General features: G+C 44.2%; 1 protein-coding gene across 1 annotated transcript in view; it reads left to right on the forward strand.

The window, feature by feature from the left end:
* Positions 1-24,903, forward strand: part of POU2F2 (POU class 2 homeobox 2) — a 104,449-nt gene that overhangs the window by 57,297 nt on the left and 22,249 nt on the right. The window contains exons 2-5 of the mRNA XM_066605666.1: positions 19,125-19,184; positions 21,549-21,583; positions 21,667-21,708; positions 24,244-24,408. Coding sequence (XP_066461763.1) covers positions 19,125-19,184; positions 21,549-21,583; positions 21,667-21,708; positions 24,244-24,408 — 302 coding nt within the window. The remainder of the gene's footprint in view (positions 1-19,124; positions 19,185-21,548; positions 21,584-21,666; positions 21,709-24,243; positions 24,409-24,903) is intronic.

Below are 24,903 nucleotides of genomic sequence, written 5' to 3' on the forward strand. Positions count from 1 at the left end.
ATGCTGCTCTAATCACTTTAAAACGCCCTCTTTGATTTCAATAGGGCCTTGCAGATCTGCGCTCGAATGCAGTGTTTTCTAATGCCGCGATTTTAGAGAGCTGTCTGCTTTATTTTCACGCGTTTTTGCGCTTTTTAACGCACCTCAGCACCCATCACAATGATGGGGAGCCTTAAAATCCAGGCGTTTTCACGACGCGGTGTGGGAGAGTGGCCTTAGGAGAAAACCACAGCAGAAACCGGAGATTTTTCAGCCCTTTTTGTAGATGGAATTTACATGAAAAATTCTGCGGTGAGTGCCGCCGTGTGAACATACATTTAGGCTGAGTTCCCACACAGCGTATTCCCAACAAAATCTCGCAGTTTGGCTGCAGCGAAAAACCACGAGATTTCCGCTGGGAAAGTGTGCCCTGCACGCTTTTCTGTTGTGGACGGCGCTCCCATAGATGAGAGCATGGCCGCAGCGGGAAAGTAAAAAAGAATGGACTTGCTGCGGCCGGCAAATCCGCGCTGCAATGCCGGCTTTGCCGCAACGGATTCGCCGTCTCGTGTGGACGAGATTTCTCAGAAATCTCATCCCCGTGGCTGTCTAATCCCAGCTTAGTGGCCGCAGGCGCATTTGCCGCGGTGAAATTCCAGATGGAATTTCTGCGGCAAATCCGCCCTGTGTGAACCCAGCCTTACAGTACAAGCTATGCGGATGAGATGTTAAAAATCTCGTTCACATGGTACGGAAAAAAAACTGCGCAAAATCTGCAGCAGAATTCACGGATTTTACATTTGCCTCATGTTCATTGATGCCTTGTATTTTTAGCATGGCTTCCACCTCTTCAGATGAGTTGAAATCCGCAACAAAATCCACATCATAATCCACACCAATACGGATTTTTCACAGCAGAAAATCTGCAGCATTTGTACCCCATGTGAACAAGGCTAATGGATGAGGGGCGTATTAGTATAAAGCAGCATCAGGAAGGGGCTCCACTACTTGCCATTGGTCCCATCTCTTATATCCTCCTGTATGTTTAGCAGCTTCCTGCATGACTCGTATGTTGTTGAGGGGGTCATCAGTACTTGGCTGGTGTGTACCCTCTGTATAGCATCTATATGGTACGTCACACTGTAAAGTCAGTTATAGGTGCTCGCTGTATCATGGTGTCACCGTGCTGGGAGGAACCTGCTCCAAGTCACTCTGTTATTGCAGGATGTGGTTTAAGGGACTGTCCCACGCTCCAACGAACACATAGCCCTGCCATATAGTCAAACCAGTCAGCCATGAACCGCCCTGCACGCTTTTTGTAACTGAAGGCATAGCTAACACCTGTAGTTTAATAAGTGTATGTGTGTGTATATATATATATATATATATATATATATATATATATATATATATATATACACACATACCACACACTCATTGTCAAAAAAATCAAGCACCTAGCAGTTGTCAGAGTCAAATTAAACTTTATATGTTTATGATTGTAACATTGATGTAAGTGATTGCAATATCAGAGCAAATTTATTGTGGAAAACTGACCCCTTGAAGGGAGGCTCTAGTACTCTGCTGAGCCACCTCTAGCTTGGATACAAGATGTGATACAGGTAGGCATGGAGGCTCTAGTATCCTGTTGTACGGGCCACTAGCTTGGATACAAGATGTGATACAGGTGGGCATGGAGGCTCTAGAACCTGTTGTACTACCTCTAGCTTGGATACAGGATGTGATACAGGTAGGCATGGAGGCTCTAGTACCCTGTTGTACCGCCTCTAGCTTGGATACAAGATGTGATACGTACAGGCATGGAGGCTCTAGTACCCTGTTGTACTGCCTCTAGCTTGGATACAAGATGTGATACAGGTAGGCATGGAGGCTCTAGAACCTGTTGTACTACCTCTAGCTTGGATACAGGATGTGATACAGGTAGACATGGAGGCTCTAGTACCCTATTGTACGGCCTCTAGCTTGGATACAGGATGTGATACAGGTAGGCATGGAGGCTCTAGTACCCTGTTGTACTGCCTCTAGCTTGTATACAAGATGTGATACGGGTGGACATGGAGGCTCTAGTACCCTGTTGTACCGCCTCTAGCTTGGATACAAGATGTGATACGGTCGGGCAGGGACGCTCTAGTACCCTGTTGTACTGCCTCTAGCTTGGATGTAGGATGTGATACGGCTGGGCATGGAGGCTCTATTAGCCGGTTGTACCGCCTCTAGCTTGGGTACAAGATGTAATATGGGCAGGTATGGAGGTTCTAGTACCCTGTTGGAGCCGCCTCCAACTTGGATACAAGATGTGATACACGCGGGAATGGAGGCTCTAATACTCTGTTGTACCACCTCTAGCTTGGCTACAAGATGTGATACAGGCGGGCATGGAGGCATACAGTGTATGGTGTCATGCGGTATATCGGCCCACATTTCCTGTAACTGAGATCGTGCAAACTCATAGGCTGTTGAAGTTGGCATCCCAGATGGTCCCATACATGTTCTATTGATGATAAATCTGGCAACCGGGCAGGCACGGAAGTGTGACAATGTTGTGGAGACATTCCCCTGACCCCTTGTGTGTGCGGCCGAGCATTATCCTGCTGGTAACTACCTCTTGGAATGCCGCCATGAGAGGAACACATGTGGCTGCAGGATGTCCTGAACATATCGCTGAGCTGTCATTGTCCCTCATACCACTAGGGGTGACTGACTGTCATATGCGATGCCCCCAGACAATCAAACCAGCAGTGGGGGCAGTGTGCCGCTCCACAGCAAAGGCGGGATTGAGGCGCTTATACCTACGTCTCCAGACACAAACACAAATGTTGTCTGTGCCCAAACTAAACCTGGATTCGCTACTAATGACAACTCAGTTCCACTCCGTAGCATCCAGTTCTGGTGTACACTACTGCAGACAGAGGCAATAGTGGGTGTCAATGTTAGTATACGTAATGGGAGCCATAAGACCAAATGTCCTTCCGGCAAGTGACTGCAAATGGTTCCTAGAGACACAGGGACCTGTAACGATGGCGCCACCTGTCTCTGATTGGTAGACAATAAAACAGCTGTAGCTGCTCGTACTTGTCGGATGATCAGATGATGTTCTCTACTGGTGGTCTGTCGAGAATGTCTTGGGCCCGGCTGTCATGTCTGTGTGCCCTAACGCATCCACTGGTCCCAACACCTCCAAACAGTCTTCTGGTATTCCAATAATGCGCCCCTCTCAGACTCTGTGAACTGGGTGAAATCTCTTCTCTGTGCCGTAGAGGAGTCTAGTCGTCAACAAGCTCCATACACAAGTAGCTTCTGATAGACTTTCTATAGGCCAAGAGTGGAAGCACTTTTAGGACCTCTGGTGGAAAGACCATTCATCTAATCACACCACAACTGTAATCACTTGTTAGGGGCTTGATTTTTTCACTAATATATATATATATATATATATATATATATATATATATATATATATATATATATAGCACGGATTATATTGTGCATTAATGAAGGATATATATATATATATATATATATATATATATATATATATATATATATATATATATATATATATATATATATATCCCTCATTAATGCACAATATAATCCGTGCTGGCACTTTACCAAGGCAAGGGTAGCAGCAGTGTTGGCATAAATAAGGCAAATGATCCACTGTGTTTTCTAAGCCTCTGGTAATATCGTTGTGTGTATTAAGACTATAACTAGTGTAAATCTCTGCAGAGTGGGGAACATAATCTTGGGTATTACTGTATGTATAAAGGATAAATTGACAGCATTCTGGTTAATCCTTTAGGCATATCACAGTTGATCAATCATAGAAATTACAATACAGTGGCAGGGCTATGCATAAATGTATAGGAATGCTATAAATTATGCAGCGCATCTATTAGTGAACAAGTTAGTACCGAGCTCTAGGGAATCTTGGCTTAACACTGTGAATGCTTGAGCAGCAAATAATGATGATGTATCCATTCAACCTGATTATTTCAATTGTTATAAAAACTGTGAAAAAGAGACACATAAAAGGACTCTAGAAAATTAGCAAAGTTATCAGATTTGTTATGGCGAGTAGATAGAGCACAAAACATCTGTCCAACTCATTACAGCTCCCCGGAGAGGCGCAGTATTTGTACTAGAGCCCCCAGCCATCACTTGCCATTCATAAGACTGCTGCCTTCTAATGAGACAGAGGCACCAAGGGCATTGTACAACTACAGTTTCTCTATAGCTATGCCAATATATCTCCACAGAGTTGAGCTTATACAGTCCTACAAGTCCTTATCCACTGCCCTAAATCTACTGGATAGAGATTTAGGGGGTTACAACATCACAAATCATGTGGCAATGCCAAGACAAGCAAGATTCAACCCAACACTGCTTGCTGCAGATTATGTCAGGCTTCTGAAGACAGGTAACGACATTGAGTTGAGGTTGGACTGAAGACAATATTATCTATACGCTCCGCTCTTCAGCTATTTGGAATGATGTACAGCACAGATTTGCATAAACCTTGCCTTATTTATAGGGAAGCTGTCACACTGAACATACAATCTGACCTGCCGGCGTCATGTTGTAGGGAAGGAAAAGTTGAGCAGATTGATATACAGGTTTGTGGGGGAAAATTCTGTATGACTTGTACTTTTATCATTGTAAATCTGCCCATTCTATGCTGAGGAGTGCAGCGGCGGTCTGATCAGTGATTGACAGCGATTTCTGGATGTACACTCCTAAAGAGAAGGCTGTCAATCAGTGATGAGCCCGCCCATAGTTATACTGAATCTTCTCCCATAAACCTATGTATCAATCTTCTCAGCTCCTCCTTCTCTATAACATGCTGGGCACAGATAGGATTGTAGGTACAATGTGGCTGGTTCTCTTAAAGGGCCAATTTTTTTTCCATTTTTTTATGTACTATGCCCTGAGTATATATATATGTGCGCTAGTGTTACCTTGGTTAGTTATTCATTTCTATCTGAAACTCGTGGCCTCTCTCTCCTAAGATGGTCATGTGATCTCAATTCTCACCAGCTCAGATTTAGGCCTCTTTCACACGAGCGCCTTATCGTGGCTATTTTGCTGCGATAAAACGCCACCCGAAAATTGCGACCATCTGAAGTATTGGATTCCAATGCATTTGTTCACATGGTCGATTTTTCCGGTGTGAGAAAATATAGCGCATACGGTGCACATTCTGGCAGGCCGCTTTTACGCGCGGCTGGAAAATATAGGACTTATCCTGTCTTTTGCTGGAATATGCTGGCCGTTCCCATAGACTCCTATGAGTGCCTACAGGAGCTGCCGGAAAAGGGAGGTGGAAGGGAGTTCACCAGCGGCTCACATTGCCAGAGTCCCTCCCCGTCCCCTTGCAGGCAGCTCCCATAGGCTTTCATGGGAGCTTCTATTGCCGCTATCAGCTGGCAAGGGGCTGGGCAGCGCTAAGATCTCCCCTCAGCCTACGGAATTCCGGGATGTGGCGTATATACGCTGCAGCCTGGCTGTGTAAACAGGAGAGAAAACAGGAGATTTAGCCATGACTTGGGCACGGCTTTCCCACGTTCATGTGGTTTTTGGCTGCGATGCAGGCGGACGACAATCGCAATGCCCGTGTGAAAGAGGCCTTACTTGGGTTTTTGTGTTCAGTTTCTAGTCAGTTTCTCAGTCTGTGTGATGCTGTTACATGGATCTACCACAGAAACTGTCTGCAGAGGGACACAAACACTCCTTGCACAGTTACTGTCGCACAGGTATAATAAAGGAGATTACAGTTCATCCTTCTGACTGTATACTTATGGTCTGTAGCTTATTTAGAAGAATATAGAAGATAGTGATGATTAAACTGTCCACCCAGCAGGCACAAATGGTATATTCTCTACCTAATGCTGTGTATCATGGGAATGTAAAAGCAAACATTTCAGCATCCAGATGGTGCCTGATAAGCATCAGACAGGGGGCTGTACGACATAGAAGTGGTTGGAATACACAGAGGAGACCTCCAGAGTGTGCTAGGCAATCAAGTGAGTGATGCAGGGATGGAACATGTGTTTTTGCTAGAGTGGCCCTTTCAATGTGTATTGATTAGATTTACATAATTTTCTTTACTCACAACCAGAGCTGTTTTAAGAATTCTGAGGTAAACAGACTGCAGGTCTCAGAGATGTGACCTAACAAATTATGGCTGCTTTCAGGCAAGCATAAAGCTGGTGGCACACGAATGGACTTGCATTGCGGAATCTGTGGTGGCATCCGCATCGCGGATCCAAAACAATTACCATTCGGCACATGCAATGCAAAAGCGCTTTTTCCGACACACTTGCGGAATGGAATGGCAATTTCCCGTAGCGGAGGAAAAATCGCAGCATGTTCTATTTTCATACGGATTCCGCATAGACGGCTTCTGTTGAAATCAACGTAATTCGTTCGACCCGCGGCCCGTCTAAATTGACATTGTGGATAGGTTACGTGTACCTGCCTCATCACCTAGTGACGGGAAAAAGAAAGATTTAAGATAAAATCTGTACTGCGCATGTCCGACAGCCGCTCACTGCGTCCATCCGCAATACAGATTCAAACAGGTACGCGTGGACTCTGGTCGGGGACAGGGCTGGATTTCGCTGTGGGCTCCCACATGCAGAATTCGACCTGTTTGTGTGCCGCCGGCCTAATTTAGCTGACCATTTTCAATGTGATTTTCATGCTATTTTCACTCGCATTTTATCGCACGTTTTTCTCTGCCCTGAACTGCGACTAATTTCACCCAGGTGAGTGCGATATCGGGCCATGAAACTCTGCCCATGTATTTGCGCATGTATGTACGTGTTTTACTGTACTTTTTGCTTGTACAAACCATACAAAAGAGCCCGCAACCATTGCCCATTGAAATGGGCAATTAATTTAGTTAGTTCAATGCAGGGGCGTAACTATAGAGGATGCAGGGGATGCGGTTGCACCCGGGCCCAGGACCCTTAGGGGGCCCATAAGGCCTCTCTTCTCCATATAGGGAGCCCAGTACTATAAGTAAAGCATTATAGTTGGGGGCCCTGTTACAGGTTTTGCATTGGGGCCCAGAAGCTTCTAGTTATGCCTCTGTGCAGCATGGTTTAGGTATGGGTACGGGTACAGATACAGATAGAGGGGGGGCCCCAGCTCACCTTTTGCATCAGGGTCCCTGAGCCTTTAGTTACGCCCCTGGTTCAATGCATGTTATTTTTGTGCGCAAATGCACAAGAAAAAAGGGGCATGCTGCTTATTTAATTGCGCGCTCAAAATATGTGCAAATATATTCATATGGCACCGGCCTGACTTGGATTTTTGGTGCAAGACTAAAATTGCTTGTGTTAATTAACCCACGTAAATGAATGGGTTCTTTTTAAGTTGCAAGTTCTTTCTATCCTGGAATTGGACAGAATTTGCACAGGAAAATCACCAGTGTGAATATACATTTAAGGCAAAAAAGCCTCAGGGCAACGTTTTTGCGCTATAAATTAGGTTTTTTTTCGTGTGCGTATTGGTGCATTTTAATGTACTTTTTGCCCGCACAGGGTATGATTTTTTTACGCACAAGACACGCCCACGAACTGATTTAAATGGATATTTAGCATAATAATTTCCAGACCCGTTCTTTTTCTTGCGGAACTGCGCATTGCACACGTCTACGGGGACCTTTGGTGTGCAAATGTGCTGCGTTTTTTTTCACGTGCGCACACAAAAAAAAGAGTTGTGAACAAATCCATTAAAACCAATGAGTTCTATTCTTTGCACATTGCTTATGCAAATTTTGCGCACACAAAAACATGCATAAATATGCCCGTGTGAAGGAGCCCTTAGGATGCTGCAACTTGTAGATTGAAAAAAAGAGAAATACTCCGTTTACGTAAAGTGATTCCCTCTAAACCGAGAGAGCGAGACTGTAGAATCTGGCACAATGTATAGCTATAGAGAGGTAATACTGCTAGGTCATAAATACATTGGCCATATAGTGTGTGTATATATATATATATATATATATATATACAGTATATATATATATTGTAGTGTGCTGACATAGAATGTCTGCTGTAGATATAACACTGCGGGAGATGAAGCAGCATTGTGAATAACCTGGGCACTCACTGGTTAATGCACTGAGAGTGGCAGAATCAGGGTTAACTCGGAGTGTGGGAGGGTTGGTTCCTACATGCTGTCTCTGCTTCATTACTTTCTTCTACCTTCTGTGATCTCTGCTGGCTCGCAGCTTCCACTTCTCATCATGGTGATCTCTAATCATTGGGCAGCAGGTGAGAGGAGCGCTGGAGAGGTTAATGTGGGCACAGGTTTACAGTACTGGCATAAAACGGAGGGTCACACCGTAGGAAATTGGAGATGCTGGGAAAGAAAATGCATCACGTAACATTTGAGGACGCTTTCCATAACTTACTGCTAATGTCAACTTTAAAGAAACCTAGTGAGAGTGTTGCAATGAGCAGTGCAGAATGAAAGTGAGTGGGGGCATGCAAGGTGAGAAATACCACCTGAGGGCATGGCAGAATAACGGTGCCGCCTGAGAGCAGTGTGGGAGGTTTCATGACAAGTTAGCTTATACAGTATTGTATTGATGTGTGAAACTGTGACGCTACTTACACCACTATCTATAGGCATCGTAGATCTGCAAATAAATCTGGCAACATAACAAGTCGTGGTCACGGGCGACCCGTATGCCAGGCGGCAATAACTTATGCTTTATGTATTTCCTGCACCAACATGCTCCGCAGCGCTGTACAGACTGTTAGGGTGACTTGCATCAATGTCTGTCCCCAATGGCGCTCTCTAATTTTCCTTTCTCCTGACAGGTGTAGGGGGGCTGGCTTTATTGTCTTGGGGTACAGAGTTCTAAATTACGTGCTCTAGTTAGAAGGGCTATTTATCTTGCACCTCTTCCCAGAATATGCCACAGACTTGCTCAACTAACTCATATTCATTGCCCTAAGTCTCGCCAGAGATGATCTGTGTCTCCTTAATTTGCTAATTAGATGTACCAATACTTAACATATATACGCTCGGAGTTTGATGTCATAGAAACATCGGGGTTTGAAGGGGTATTGCGGTACTTTTTATTTTTGCTATTAATGACCGATGGGGAGCCACTGCTCAGATTTCCAATGATTAGCTGATTCCCGATGCCGCTGTCACTGCAGTCAACGCAGAAAGCACTCAGCAAAGTGCAGCAGCCTGGGTTGGTATTGCAGTTGCAGCTTCTGTTTAATTCAATGGAAGCTGCAGTACCAAACTGGGCCACTGCGCTATGGACAACGCTGACAGCAGGGACAGAGGCCCTAGAAATCAGCTGATCAACGCGGATTCCCACGGATTATCTGTTGATGATGACCTCTTGGTCATTAATAGCAAAAATAAAAAAGTAGTGCAATACCCCTTTTAAATGGAACAAATGTATTACTGATGCAGAAAAGTAGCAGTTTCCATCAATTTATATCAGTTTGGTTAGGAGCCATTTTATTTACAGGATGTAGAAAATACATGAGGATACGTCTTTTGCTACTGTAAATCAGATAGCATTTTGTAAAACTCATGCAAAGATTTAATTTGATATAATCTTGTATCACACTCACTGAGTTGTATGGTTTGCATCAGTTGTACAACAACAAAGACCACAGTGTGCTTCAAAGATAATAGTGTAAATTCACATATTAAATGTCAAGTTATGGGCACTAATTTTTCACCAACCCTACACTTGTGTGCCAATGTGATAACTAACAAAAGTACAAATAACTTTATTTACCTAAAATGATGATTTTGTGCTGAAAAATCCCTCTAAAGTGCCGGCCATTAGGGCTTTCACTTCCTTCGAATTTATAGTCCACTGCAGGTTGTCATGTTAAATCCGTCTCTAGCAACAGAGACCCTAAGATGCATCACAGGAGTTGGGACGGGTGTTGTCACTTGAAAGGTTAGTTACACTTTAGGCCGCTTTCACATAGGTGGTTAAGTTATGTGATTTTCTCGCGATGTGACAGCGCTACAAGTTGCATGTATATGAGGCTCATGCTTTCTAATGGGTTCCTTCACATTAGCGATGTTTTGTAGGCTGCTACATTGTGTGAAAAATAAAATAAAATAAATCGCAGCATGCTGTATATTGCCGTGATTTGCGTTGTTTTGTAGCCCATGTTTCATTATGACGCCTTCCTTTGTGTTGCATTGCGTCACACGAAAACGCAGTTTTCGTGCAAAGCAGCTTTTACAGTAGGAAATCCTACAGTTTCCCCTAAAATAACCTCTAGCTACATAAAACAAAAACACTACATCACCTAGCAGCCGCTGTCCGCTCCTCCGCACTTCTTCTCCACAGGACCCTGGCCCTTGTCTACAATCTTTAGTCAGCGCTTCCTGGTCAGGGGCTCAAAAACCCCACCTCCAGGAAGCTCTGGCTCTGATTGGCTGAGCAGCGGCGCTCAAGAACCAATCACTACAGTTCTCGATGAACCAGTCACAGCCATCGCATTGAATGCCTTTGATTCGTTCATTGCGCACTGCAGTGATTAGCCGAGCCGCGGCGCTGGAGAACCAATCAGAGCCAGCGCTTCCTGGAGGCGGGTTTTTTGTACCCCTGACCAGGAACCACTAGCTAAAGACTACAAGCAAGTGTGCTGGGGACCTGCTTAAGATAAGTGCAACAGAGCAGGCAGCGCCTGTTAGGTGATGTATTGTGTTTTTGTTTATTTTATGCAGCCTCAGCTTATTTTTGGGGTAGGGCTTATATTTTAAGCGTCCCCTTCCCCCTAAAATCACAGCAAAAGAGCACTACAAGGTCGCACGACTTTGTAGCACCACACACGACTTTGTAGCGAAAGAAGATCGTGATATCGCCGCGAGAAAACGCAGCGATATCGCACAGAACACATCTGCAATATCGCTGCAATTTTCTCACAGCAATATCGCTGTTGCCCGTGTGAAAAGAGGCCGAAGGACATGTTCACAATAAAATCATGTCAGAAGTGCAACATGTTGACACCGTGTAAAGCTGGCAATACACTGGAGGTTTTGTGTGGACAAGAAGGCCGATTTAGATAATTTTCTGTTAATTATCGGCTCCCTTCCATCATAGAAACGAGCATGACCAATGCCAGACAGATATATGTTGAAAAGTTGTTCTGCTGGATTTTTTGGAGTCGTTGTTGAGTGCTAGAGTTGAAAAGTTGTTACTGCCAAATGATAGATCTGCTTCCATCAAGGAAAGCCAAGACCAAGAGACAGATCACAGCAAAGATAGAGTGCTGATTTTTATTTTAGGCGTTGTTGTCCAAAATTTCATATTTTACAGACCGAACAGATGACAAGTTGTTCAGAAAATGTCTGCCTATGTGGTTTCATTTAAAGGGGTTCTCTGGGACTACAAAATTGCTAGTAGATTAGCCTGTGTACTAAGCACAGCTCTGTATTTTTGGAAGTGGCTGAGCTTGGTATTGCAGCCCAGTCCCAAAATACATAGAGACACAATATCATACCCAGCCACTAACAAAAGCATGGAACTGTACATGGTAAACAATGAAGGGGACACTGCTCACTTTGAAATGCAGCAGCCATTTCAATAGGCTGATCGGTATTAGGTAGCATAGGTCATAATTTTTGTAGTCCCAGAGAACCTACAAATACAAGAATGAATGCTAGACTTAAAGGGGTTTTCCAGTGAAATACTATAGATGACCTACCATCAGGATAGGTCATCAATAGTTTATCGGCCGGGGTCCGCCGCTGGGGCCCTCGACTGATCAGCTGAGCAGGCACATGTTGTCAGCGCAGCAATAACATAGAAGTCGGAGCTGAAGTCTTCGCAACGACTTCCCATGCAGTGGCCGGCGCTTGTATCTCAGCACAGCTCTCATTGAAATCACCACACAGGGGTCGGTGCATAAGTTCCGCTCTGACCTCTGTGTTATTGTAGCACTGACAACATGCACCTGCTCAGCTGATCGGTCAGGGTCCCGAGTGGCAGACCCCAGCGATCACCCTTTGTGTAGTGTGTTCCAGAAAACGCCTTTAGGCCAAGAAGATGCTGTACAACACTGATGATGTTCATTGCTTTCCTCAAATGCAGTAAAATCCACAAAAGAGATTTTGTTGTGGAAAAATTCCCCCGTGAGACTGTACCTTAAGGCCGGCTTCACACGGGCATCAAAAATCGTGCAACATCTGTGCATTGCGAGATGCACAAATATGAACCCCATTCTTTTGAATGGGGTCATACACATGAGCGATGTTCTCCTGCATGGCCCCGCAATGCTTTGCGGGAAACAAATCGCTGCATGTTCTATCTTGCTGCATGATCTCGCATTGCAGCGCCCATTGTTTTCAATAGGGTCGGCGGCAGCATCGCTAGTCCCATTGAAAGCCATGGGAGAGACTCCGCGATCCTCTGCCGCGGCTGTAACAGCCGGAGGATCCCTGCATCCCCGAAGTGATGTGAGACTGTTTTGCCATGAAAGCGTCTCGCATCCGTAAGCATTTCACATCTGGGGAGTGCGATATGGTGGCAGGACCCATGCCCCCATATTGAACTTGCCTGTGTGAAGTTAGCCAAACTGTGCAATCTAGTCCAAGACTTTTCAACCAGACTATGTGTTAAGCCTGCATGGCAATTAGTCCCCACCAAAGCTGCCTTATCTCTCCCAATCCCACTCTGGACCCAGCTACAGTCTCCCTCGGCTTTGACCACAGTACCATTTGCCTTCCTACACTGGTTTCCATACTTGGCTGACTTTTCCCACAGGTCCTGCTTTCTTAAGCATTCATTCAGTATGATAACCTCCTTTTCAGATTCTCTGTCACAACTGAGCTCTAGTTCACGACCTTCTCAGCCCGATTTCCAGTACCTCCTTGTCTCACAAGGTCATAAACCTACTTCTAATGGTGACAAGCCCTCAGCAAATAGGTCTAGAACTTCAAGTGATCAGTCTGCACTTTCTCCAGTGGTGCTAGACCTCTTTTTATGAGCTCCCTTGTCCCATCCTACCTGCATGAAGGAACAGTTTATCATCATCATCATGCTCCGTCTCCCAGCCAGCACTAGGCTCTTCCTGGGCCTAGCTCAGCTCCGCCTCTGTGACTATTTTCCAGTAGACTGTCACTCCTTTGTATTCTCATACCATAACACTCACAATGCAGGACTGCGGTGAGCTGTTCAACTGAACTTCAAAACAGAAGAACGTAGATACAGTACAACACAACATGTACATATGTTACAGGTAATGTGTGAAATGAGTCAATGCATAGAATGTCAAGGCAATCTATAGAATCCCAAAAATGGGACGTCAAAGTATGAAATTATGAATATTTCATTGACCTTTTATGCAATGCCAAAAGGCGAACCAGCAAAGTATAAAATATTTCTGCCAATAGTGGACTGGGCACCCTTCTCCCCTGGGCACCCCATTTTTTCACTACAGCGTAAGATATGATTCCACCCTTCTCACGATCAACCCCATCATCAACTTCTTCCAATGTTCTATAATCCAAGCCCCATCTTCTTCTTCCAGTGTCCCATTGTCCAGCCCTCCTTATCATTATCTTCCAATGTCTCACAATCCAACCCCCATATTCTTCTTGCAATATCCCATAATCCCCCCCCCCCCCCACCACCACCACCATATCTTCTTCCAGTGTCCCACAAGCCAACCCTCTTCTACCTCCAAGGTGTACTACTACAGTCCTGCAGTCAGGCCCCCTGCTGTCTGGCTCCTCCACTGCACTCGCGCAGTCCAGACTCTAGAGACTATAGACCCTGTAGGCTACATGCAAGGCTGGACAGGTCTGGTTTGCTGTCTATAAGTGTGACGCTGCCACCTACATGGTATCGGAATATAGGTCCTCTTAGGCTCCCCTCACTCAATGCCCTATGTGCCACCCCCCATTCTTCCAGCACAGGAACTTGTGTCTCTGGTGGTGCCAGGTCTGTTGCCTGGTCTGGTTAGGACAGGAGTCAGGACACCTCCAGCTCCTCAACCCCCTGGTACCACACTTCTTTGGTCAGAAAAAGAAAGGATGGGGGGGAATAGAGACAGAAGAGGGCTCACTCACCGCCGCCACAGGGCCTCGAAGGACTTAGGGTTGCAGGCACTACTAGGTCAATACTTGAGTTTTTTTCTTTTTTCCCAGTTAGAAAGTCCTATACTTATAGTTTTGTATTTCTTGTTGCATTTTCATGTACATCTTTTTTTTGCAACGAAGGCCTTTGCACGATTTACTTTTCATACTTTACCTAACATAGCACTTGCCATTCTGTAGAATGCCTGGGAAAGTGTATAACCTATTTCAATAAAGTACACATTTTGTACCTTAAAACCTCACGCTTTCTGTAGACTGCCTAGTTACTCTATACAACGCCTGTTTCTCACACATTGCCTGTAACTAGAGATGAGCGAACGTACTCGGTAAGGCCGATTTCGCAATCAAGCACCGCGATTTTCGAGTACTTCACTACTCGGGTGAAAAGATTCGGGGGGCGCCGTGGGTGAGCGGGGGGTTGCAGAGGGGAGTGGGGGGGGGGGGGGGGGAGAGAGAGAGAGAGCTCCCACCTGTTCCGCGCTGCTACCCCCCCGCTCCACCACGCCACGCCCCGGCGACCCCCGAATCTTTTCACCCGGGTAGTGAAGTACTCGAAAATCGCGGTGCTCGATTGCGAAATCGGCCTTACCGAGTACGTTCGCTCATCTCTACCTGTAACGTATATGTGTGTATATATAATTTGTGTGTGTGAATGTGCACAGTACAAATAAATGGGTGTCGGTGCAGTCCTTTGGTAAAAAATACAACTTCTATTTAACGTTCAAACTATAAAAGGATACATTATAGTCCATTATCTGCAGGGAAGGGTACTTATTGCGCCCTTCTTGCTTGCTGTGAGGCCTACAAATTGTGAATGAAGCTTTGGACTATAGTACTGGCTACCGTTCTGAATCGGGATTAATTCAAGACGTAAATTTAGCGAGCATCTACAGAGATTGGTCATTACTCATTATGGGTTTCTTGGTTTTAATAAATGTAAAGTTATACACATGGGTAGGAGAAACCACCAATACACACTAAATGGGGTACTGCTAGGGAAAAGTGATATGAAAAAAGACCTGGGGGTACTAGTGGATTGTAGACTTAACTGGAGCAATCAATGCCAGTCAGCTGCTGCAAAAGCAAATAAAGTCTTGGGGTGCATTAAAAGAGGTATAGGGGCGAGGGACGAGAACATTATCCTTCCACTATATAAGGCACTTGTCAGGCATGGCACAGTTCTGGACACCGGTGCTCAGGAAAGATGTTAGAGTGCTTGAGGGGGTTCAAAGAAGGGCAACTAAACTAATAAACTGAATGAGAGGACTGGAATACCCAGAGAGGCTATCAACATTGGGATTATTCACCCCGGAAAAAAGACTGTTAAGAGGCGACCAAATAACTCTGTATAAATACATTAGGGGACAATACAAGGATCTCTCCCATGATCTGTTTACACCCAGGACTGCGACGGTAACAAGAGAGCATCCGCTATGTCTAGAAGAAAGCAGGTTTCATCACCAACACAGAAGGGGGTTCTTTACTGTAAGAGCAGTGAGACTGTGGAACTCTCTGCCTGAGGACATGGTGATGGCAATATCCATAGAGGAGTTTAGTAGGGGACTTGATGTCTTTCTAGAGCGCTATGATATTACAGGATATAGATATTAAATAACCAGAGGGGTTGTTGATCCGGGACTTGAGTTGGGTAGGAACTCTCAAACATTGATCTAGGGATTATTCTGACTGCCATTATGGAGTTGGGAAGGAATTTTTTCCCCCACATGGGCTAATTGGCTTCTGCCTCATTGCTTTTCTTTTTTTGTCTTTCTCTGGATCAACCAGGGAGGGTGGAAACAGGCTGAACTAGATGGACATTGTCTTCTATCAGCCTATCGCTACAGCCAGGCTTGCAGATCACCAATGTAATGTGAATGTCCAGACCTGCAAACAACGAATGATGTTAAAATTGGGACTAAAGGGGACAACCGCTAGCTTTCAGTACTAAACAAAGTTTAGCATTTGAAAAATCTCTTAATCAATGTGAGCCCTATGGGACGACTTGTGCTTGTTGGACAATCACTGTTTCCTTGTCCGCCATCCAGAGACAGTTGGTGCCATCAGTACAGGCCACTGTGCCTGTTGAAACCATTTCTAGGCACTTCGCAGAAGGACTTTTGGTGATTTGGTCTCACGGCACCCATTACTGCCTTCAACACCCACTGTTGCCTTCCTTTGCAGTAGTGTTGTAAATTATGAAACTGCTATGGAGTGGAACCACTCCATATGATGTAAGAGAAACGTTTTTGTAGGTATTCTATATGCACTGCATATAGATGACTTTGTTATATGACTCTGATGTAATTGTAAAGCTCTATGTGTGCAAGCTGCATGGGAGAAACTGTGGTATTTCTAAAGTGTCATGTACATTTTTAGTTTATTTTTCGGTAAATCTGCTCATAGCAGGGAAACCAGAAGCAGAAGTGAGAGTTCCCCCCCCCCCCCCATCAGCCTCCATGACTAAATCAGTAATCCCCACAATCTCTCTCCGCTCTTCTATTTACGGTTGATGTGTATGTAATGTAATATATGAAGGCATCTTCACACCAAATAGGAGGCAATGTCAAAAATATTAGGGACTATTGAAAAAAAAACAAATTTTTAGCTCAGTATTATACACACGGCGGTCAGTATTTGCAGAAGGATTGATTGTGTTGTATACAGACTAGTTGTCCAAAAAAATGATGCGCCTAGAAGAAGTTGTTGTTTTGCTGCAACCTGAGGCCCTAAAAGTGGTTCCAACCCTTGGCTTATAAAAAGGTTCTCCGAGACTCCTTGTGTGTAGTAGGCCTGTTTTTCCGCTTGGGTAGGGTTGTTGAACACTAGACGCCTCTATGACACAATCAAAGATTTCACCCAGTTATATGCAAGAAGCTGAATGGCTGTATCGACGAATTGCCTGCCATCCTGGCTGTTCTGACCAGACTGTTAGGAGATGTTGGGACTAGTGGATGCGTGAGAGCAAGGGCTCAGGGCGTTTTTGACAGACGACTAGTAGAGAGGATTGTCGGAGCTGCTTGTGCTTGTTGGACAATCACTGTTTCCTTGTCCGCCATCCAGAGACAGTTGGCGCCATCAGTACAGGCCACTGTGCCTGTTGAAACCATTTCTAGGCACTTTGCAGAAGGACTTTTGGTGATTTGGTCTCATGGCACCCATTACTGCCTCGACACCCACTGTTGCCTTCCTTTGCAGTAGTGTTGTAAATTATGAAACTGCTATGGAGTGGAACCAGGTTGTCTGCAGCGACTAATCCAGGTTTAGTTTGAGCATAGACGATGGCCATGTTCATGTCTGGAGACCTAGGGGTGAGCGCCTCAATCCTGTCTTTGCTGTGGAGCAGCACACTACTCCCACTGCTGGTGTGATGGTCTGGGGAAGCCATCGCATATGACAGTTGGTGACACCTACTAGTGGTACAAAGGACGATGACAACTCAGGACATCCTGGAGCCACATGTGTTGCCTCTCTTGGCAGAACTTCCAAGAGGCATAATGCTGAGCGGCACACAGCAAGGGTGTCATAAGAATGCCTCTACAACATTACCACACTTCTTTTGCCTGCCCGTTTGCCAGATTTATCGCCAATAGAACATGTATGGGACCATCTGGGTTGTCAACTTTGACAGCTGATGAGTGTACACGATCTAGAGACTCAGTTACAGCAAATGTGGACAGATATGCTGCAGGATACCATACAGAACCTGTGTGCCACCATACCCAATTGTATCCCATCTTGTACCCAAGCTAGAGGAGGTACTAGCGCCTCCATACTCGCCCGTATCACATCTTACATCCAAGCTAGAGGCAGTCCACCAGGGCACTAGGGCCTTCATGCCCGCCTGTATCTTGTATCCAAGCTAAATCTGGTACAATAGGGTACTAGAGCTTCCATGCCGATCTGCATCACATTTTGTATCCAAGCTAGAGGCGGTACAACAGGGTACTAGAGCCTCTATGCCCACCTGCATTACATTTTGTATCCAAGCTAGAGGCAGTACAACAGGGGACTAGAGCCTCTATGCCCGCCTGTATCACATCTTGTATCCAAGCTAGAGATGGTACAACAGGGTACTAGAGCCTCCCTTCAAGTGTTTAGTTTTCTGCAATAAATGATCCTTTCACTCCGATATTGTAATCCCCTACTTATATCAACATCATAATCACACATAGAAAGTTTAATTCGACTCTAACTACTCCTACTAGGTGCTTGATTTTTTTTTTTTTTTGACAATGAGTGTTTTTCCCTTTTTTTTGCTTTGCGAATGAATAAAAATACTAAGAAAGGAAAACCTTAACCAAAACGTCACAACTAAGACAAATAGGAGATTTTATACCCGCTACTATAGCATGGATATTGTGTAGCGCTCGCTGAGATATTTATTACAGTATCTATTTTTTATTTTCCCTTTTTTGTTGCTTTTGATGTTTTTGGAACAGTCTTTCTATATTGTACACGGTCAGATATTTAAGGAGAAATTGAAAGCTGAAAAGCTTAGAGAAAACATGAAAGTCCTGCTTTTCTCTATGTCCTGCATTTGGGATATGCTTGTTCAGCAGTTCCTTGGTCCACTTTTATTTTTGCCAGCTATTTAGTCATAAAAGGAAGCAGCCCTGAGGGACTGTTAGTGGAATAAAAGCCGAGGGCGCAGCAGGCACAGGCTGTCGTAAAATGCCTTACAAGGGTCGACGGGGTGCAGGGAAGCCATGGGGAATTACCATCTCTATTATCAGATTCATCCCATTCCATGAATGGATCGATTCCGGTGGTAGAGATAATACTAGAGCGTTCCTCTAAGCTGTTCAGATCCCATCTGGAGAATGCAAGGACCAAAATCTTCAAAGCATGCATTTATACATAAAAACTAAAAATTCACATATGTTTCCACCGTCACTAGCATGGAGGATACCGGTTCACTATTTCCAGTGTATACAATATAGGTCTATATCTATGCTGTCCATTTATATATAGTATATGTGCACATGTGGTTCTGATCAACCTTTCTCACTTTCTGTCTACAGAAATAAGAATGTCTAAACCGGGACATCTTGGCAAATTGCACGCGGAAGGGGGTGTCGCAGGTAATGACTCGATGTGACAATAACAGAGATATGTATATGTCACTGCCAGAATATAGGAGATCATTTCCTGCATGTGAGACTGTCAGACCGTGAAGGTTTTACTGCCCACGCATATAAAGACTGTTCCTTTTTAAATCAGCCTCATTAGGAAGCGATATTGTTGTTATACTGTTCAGGGGCATAACTGGCAGAGCATGTACCCTGGGTGCCAGGGCTGTCGCCAACAAGCCATACCGCCGCAGACAGTGTATTTAGGTAGAAGACGAGGGCAGTAGCTGAAGTTATGCCTCAGATAACAGAAAGCTTTCATTTGATGTGATTGAGTGAGATTTCTCCAACAATGTTGTATGTCACCGATTTGCTATCAAGCAATCCACAGATTTTCGGACCTCTGCTTGGCAAACAAAGCTGGATAATTTATTCTTTAAAACAACAGTTTTTGATTGCGTTTCCCTATAAATTTAGTTTTTCTATATCCTCATTAGTTCTTCTTCATCCATTCTATCCTGAGAGAAATATCTGTATGATGTAATAATGTAGTAACATAGTATCTGAGGCTGAAAAAAAGACATATGTCCATCCAGTTCACCCTTTTAGGCCCAATGTCCATGGGCGGATTTGATTTGCGGAATCCGCAATTCAGGCCACCCATAGGGAAGCATGGGCGTCTGCATCTGTATTAAAGCATGCGGATTTGTTTTGGTCCGGAATACAAATCGCAGTATGCTGTATTTCAGTGCATTTCCTGAAAGGACAGCTTCCATTGAAGTCAATGGAAGCTGTCCGATCCGCGGCAAATACAAATAGGCCGTGGATTCCACAGGAAAGCAGGAGTTTACAAAAAAAACTTGTATTGCGCCGGCCAGCACTTCCACACACATTCGCAGTACAGAAATAAGAAGACCCTGACAGGTATGTGCTGTCACTGGCCATGGGCAGGGTCGGATTCCGCTGCAGGCTCCGACCCGCACGTGGACATAAGCCCTTATCCTGCAATGTTGATCCAGAGGAAGGCAAAAACATCCCAATGGCTTAGAAGCTAATTTTCTTCATTTTGGGGAAAAATTCCTTTACAATTCCAACCTGGTAATCAAAATAAATCTTTGGCTCAACAATCCTTCTTAAGTAATTAGTGACTATAACATGTAATATTATACTTAAGAAAGGCGTCCGTGCCCCTCTTGTACTCTTTTAGTGAGTTCACCCTCACCACGTTATCAGGGAGAGAGTTCGATGGTCTCACTGCTCTTACAGTAAAGAACCCCCTTCTATGTTGGTGTAGAGGTCTTATCAAGCTGGTGATAATGCACTGACTCACGTTTTCTATATATTTTCCCCCCAATTTTATAGTAAGGGAACTCCAGTTTGTGACTTTTTTTACACTGTGGGAATCTCCACCCAGTGTGACACACTGAAGAAGTTTCTTCCTGAATATTATATTAGTCTACTGGAACTCCTTTTTATATCTATGTGAACAGTTATCAGTGAACAGTTCCCACCATACCGAGTAAGGTTTTCATATGCAGTATAATGCTGTGATGGGAACCTCTCCTATGATATGTAGCTAATTAGGAAGTTTATCTTCTGTTTTTAAGTTACAATTGCTGACTGGCCATATCTTACCCGGCATTATTACGGTCCTGTAATACAGTTCCTTGTGCGGATATGATTGGTTCACGTGGAGGGGATTAATGAGTTCTTCTAATTGTTGGGATCCCTTATTATGGTGCATAGAGCTTTTCCTAACATATTAGGATATCTCCATGTGATGAGCAGTATTTTTCTATTTTCGCATAGACTGGTAATGGATGGAGTTCCTTGCTTAGGACTTTAGAGGATGGTATATGTTTTGGCAAACATTGGTCAGATAGCTGCTTATCTCTTACCACGCAGGGTAAATCTTTGACATGCAGCAGAATTGGGAAAAGTAGCATTAAAAAATGAAATCCATCTCATTTTTATCCGTTTGCTCTTATCAGACAATGAGACATAGCTACTAATGTTAGAACGTCAGCTTTCTAGCATAGAAAAATTGCAATGTTGGCACATGTGTCAATCAGGCAATCGGCATCAGCAAAATTGTTGCCTTTTCGGCGCCCATCAGAATGCCACATTTTATGCTATAAAACAAGACAACTATATACTCGCCTCTTTCGCTCCCTCCACTGCTCTGCAGCGATCCTTCTTCACTTTCTGATGTGCGGTAGCATTTAAGTAACTATGCTCCATTGTCTTTACATGGTCTTGGCTCGTTCACCCAATTGACAGTCCACATAGGCTGCTCATGTACAGTACAACCTAGAGGACTGAGAAAGGGCTCACATATTACTTGTTGTGATAACCGGATTATTTTCTTTTTTGCAGACAGTGAAAGGAATGGTGCAGATTCTCTACATGAGGTCAGGGGTCATCTTCTACTCATAATCGTCACAAGTGTACGTTAGGTCTGCATTGCTCAATCCCTGTGATTTTTTTTTTGCAGGTGCAGCAAAACAAGGGATCTCCCTACTCAATGTCTCCAAAGGTATGTAGACGGATCCAGATGTCTCCGTAGTGTTTGTTCACATCATGTATACATCTGGAGTATGGGCCGGCATACATCTGCAACAGAAATTTCCGACATATAGGTATATCAGCCCAATGGAGGTCAAAATGACACTTTTTGGCTTCCGTTGGGTGAATGCAACAATATAGATACATGGGTTGGAAGGGATGTCTCTAATGAGGGGCAGCCCCCCCCCCCCCCCCCCCCGAGACAGCTGTCTGTGTATGGTTTTCTGGTTTTGGCTTTCTATTCCCAATCATTGTTTTAAAGTCTTGTTTAAAGAGTAGTATATTGATTTGAAGGAATGCTGCCATCCAATAGGTGGCGCTGCTGAGGTATTGTTCCATCTTGCTTATTTGCAAAATGGAACAGGGTCTTTGAGTATGATTCCATAGTAAGCAAATTGAACTGTTACAATGTTACAACTCTATAGATCAGTTGTCCCCAACCTGTAGCCTTCCAGCTTTCCAACTCTTATGATCCCCTGATACCCCATCAAGTCTGGAGCTGTAGTAGGTATAGTTTTACAACAACTCGAGAGCCGCAGTTTAGAGAATACCGCTATAGATGTTAGCAGAAGCAAGTACTTCAGTAGAATTACATGGCGAGGTCTGTGAGGCCTCTTTGTGATTCACTGTGTTCATCTGTGCATCAGGGACATAGTAGGGGAAGCCCCGGACCCGTCACAGCATTGCACCCGTTTCCTGAGTTCTCTTTTTTAAAAAAAAATTATTTTAACTTCCCCATAAACCCCTGTTACTGTATTTCCCTACAGACTAGAACTATCTGTTCTGTTTTTCTCAAGTAGTTCCTTAGCCCCCTATTAAGTGCTGAATCCAATCTGATTTAAAGGGGAAGTATAATAAACACACAATTGTTTTAATGTTTTATATACTTTGTTTCTGCATATGATCTGCAAATTTATTTAGAATACTATATTGGAGGTCTACCCGAAATATCTTCTGAACAAAAAGTTATGAGTCGGAACATTTAGATGGGTGGGGCATGACTTTTTGGCACTATGGTGGTGCCTGTTGGACATCTTTGTGGAAGCCATCTTGGACTCAACCCAAGAAACATCAATGGAAAGGTGGTCATGGGATGCATGATTTAACCCCTTCTCCCTGCAGCCAGTTTTGGTTTTCCAACTGAGTGCCCATTTTTCAAATCTGACATGTGTCACTTGAAGTGGTAATAACTTCGGAATGCTTTAACGTATGTGTAAGTGAGTCTGAGATTTGTGACACATTGTACTTTATGTTAGCGATGAATTTTGGTTGATACGTTTTGCATTTATCAAATTTTTATTGCTTTTTTAGGAGACGAGCTGTTTTTAAAAAAAAAAGCATTGTTTTTTATTTTTGAAATCCATTCACCATGCATTGTAAGTGATATATTATCCTTATTCTGCAGGTCGGTGCGGTTGCAGCAGTGCGGGAACTACTGCACCTTACATGTACGGTGCGTGTCAGGAAGGGGTTTAGGGTAGAACTTCATCAGAGGTTTTTATGTGGAGTCTTAGGCCCCCTGTCCACGGCCGTGACGGAATATCACTAGCAATATTCCGCCACGGGGAGGAGGGGGGAGAGCTGTAAGCTGACAGGCTAACCGCAGAGAATCGCGGCATGCCGTGATTTGAATCCCACGAGCAGGGAATCTCTATGATTCTCCACTCGTAGACAGTGGGGCTGCGCTTTCCATAGAAAGCGTTCACTGCGTTGCCCGTGGCCGGATTATCGGCGTGGGTAACACAATGAACCATCACCTGTGGACAGGCAGCCTTAGTGAAAACCGCTAACACAACTGTCAATATCTAGAATTCAGAAACACTGCTCGGACGAGCAGTTCTCGGTTTGTCTTGGATGCTACTAGTTTCCCTGAACTTCTGAATCACTTCCTGACAGTTCATGCACTCACCGGCTGTCTTCCTAGGAGTTCTTGATTGAGAACCGTGGCCACCTCATGTGAACTTCCATTGCTGACCATCAGGATAATCTCGGTTCTCTCCTGGATTGTTAACGACACCTTTTGGTACCTGAAAAGACCTGTGATTAGTGTTCTGCATATCACATAATTCAACATATTAACTTTATTAATACTCAACATGATGTCATCCATAACTCAAAAATGGTTGCATATTTTTAAATAATAACAGCACCTATCAGTTTCTGATGAAGTTCTGTCCTTAAATCATGTATTTCATGACCCCTTTTACATTGAAGTTTTTTGGACTGAATCAAAAATGACTGCCACCAAGATGGCCAACAGGCATCACCATAGTGCCAAAAAGTTTTTCCCCACCCATATAATTGTTCTACAAAGTTTCCTCCTTTGTATCTTTTTGTTCAAAACACATCACAGGCTGCAGCAGCCTGTGAAACGTGACATGCTGCTGCAGTCAATGACTGTGTCCCTGACTTTTGCTTCACTCTGTATATAACTTACCTTTACTTACCCAATGTAGCTTTCATATCATGCTATCCCTCAAACCACTTTTTTTTCCCCTAAATATAGATTACAGATGAAGAATGTGGGGAGCGATCCCCATCCCTTCCTGGTACTCCAGTTCCCCCAACGCCTTCTGCTCCTGCAACCCCACAGGCTCCTTCTGCCCCTCAGCAACCACCTACCTCCCTCCCTCAAACACAACTCCTCCTTGCTGGCAGCCAGCTGGCTGGGGTAAGTTCCAAACTTCATCAAATTGCTGTTTATTGCTCAGTTCAATGTGTGAATTGGTGGTGCTATTGTGCTTGGAACCCCTTAATTGGTCTTAAAGGCTATGTCCAACTTTGCAACCATCATTTTTATTTTCCCAATGTATCAAAAATGAAGCATGCAACAACCTTGAAATAGGATTCATTAAAGACCTCCTATTGTTTTGTATCTACAGCTCTTATGCTGAACTATGTGCTTCCATAGCAACAGACTGCAGGCTAATAATGCATAGTCTCTTCCTACAGTCATACTCCCTTTTTCACTTTGGTGACATTGAACAATAAAAAAAAATTGACTGCAAAAGTCGAAGTAGTGATCATGTAAATACGAAAAAAGTCTGTTAAAGCTATACAGCTGCTTTACCTGCCTGCCTGGCCGTATCGGACCTAGATGTTTGTGATTTCTTGTTTAGAGAGTGTAGACCAACTTTTCTGAAGCACCAAGCAGTAAAATGGCATT

The sequence above is a fragment of the Eleutherodactylus coqui genome, chromosome 6 (genome assembly GCF_035609145.1).
Source record: "Eleutherodactylus coqui strain aEleCoq1 chromosome 6, aEleCoq1.hap1, whole genome shotgun sequence".
Classification (NCBI taxonomy): domain Eukaryota; kingdom Metazoa; phylum Chordata; class Amphibia; order Anura; family Eleutherodactylidae; genus Eleutherodactylus; species Eleutherodactylus coqui.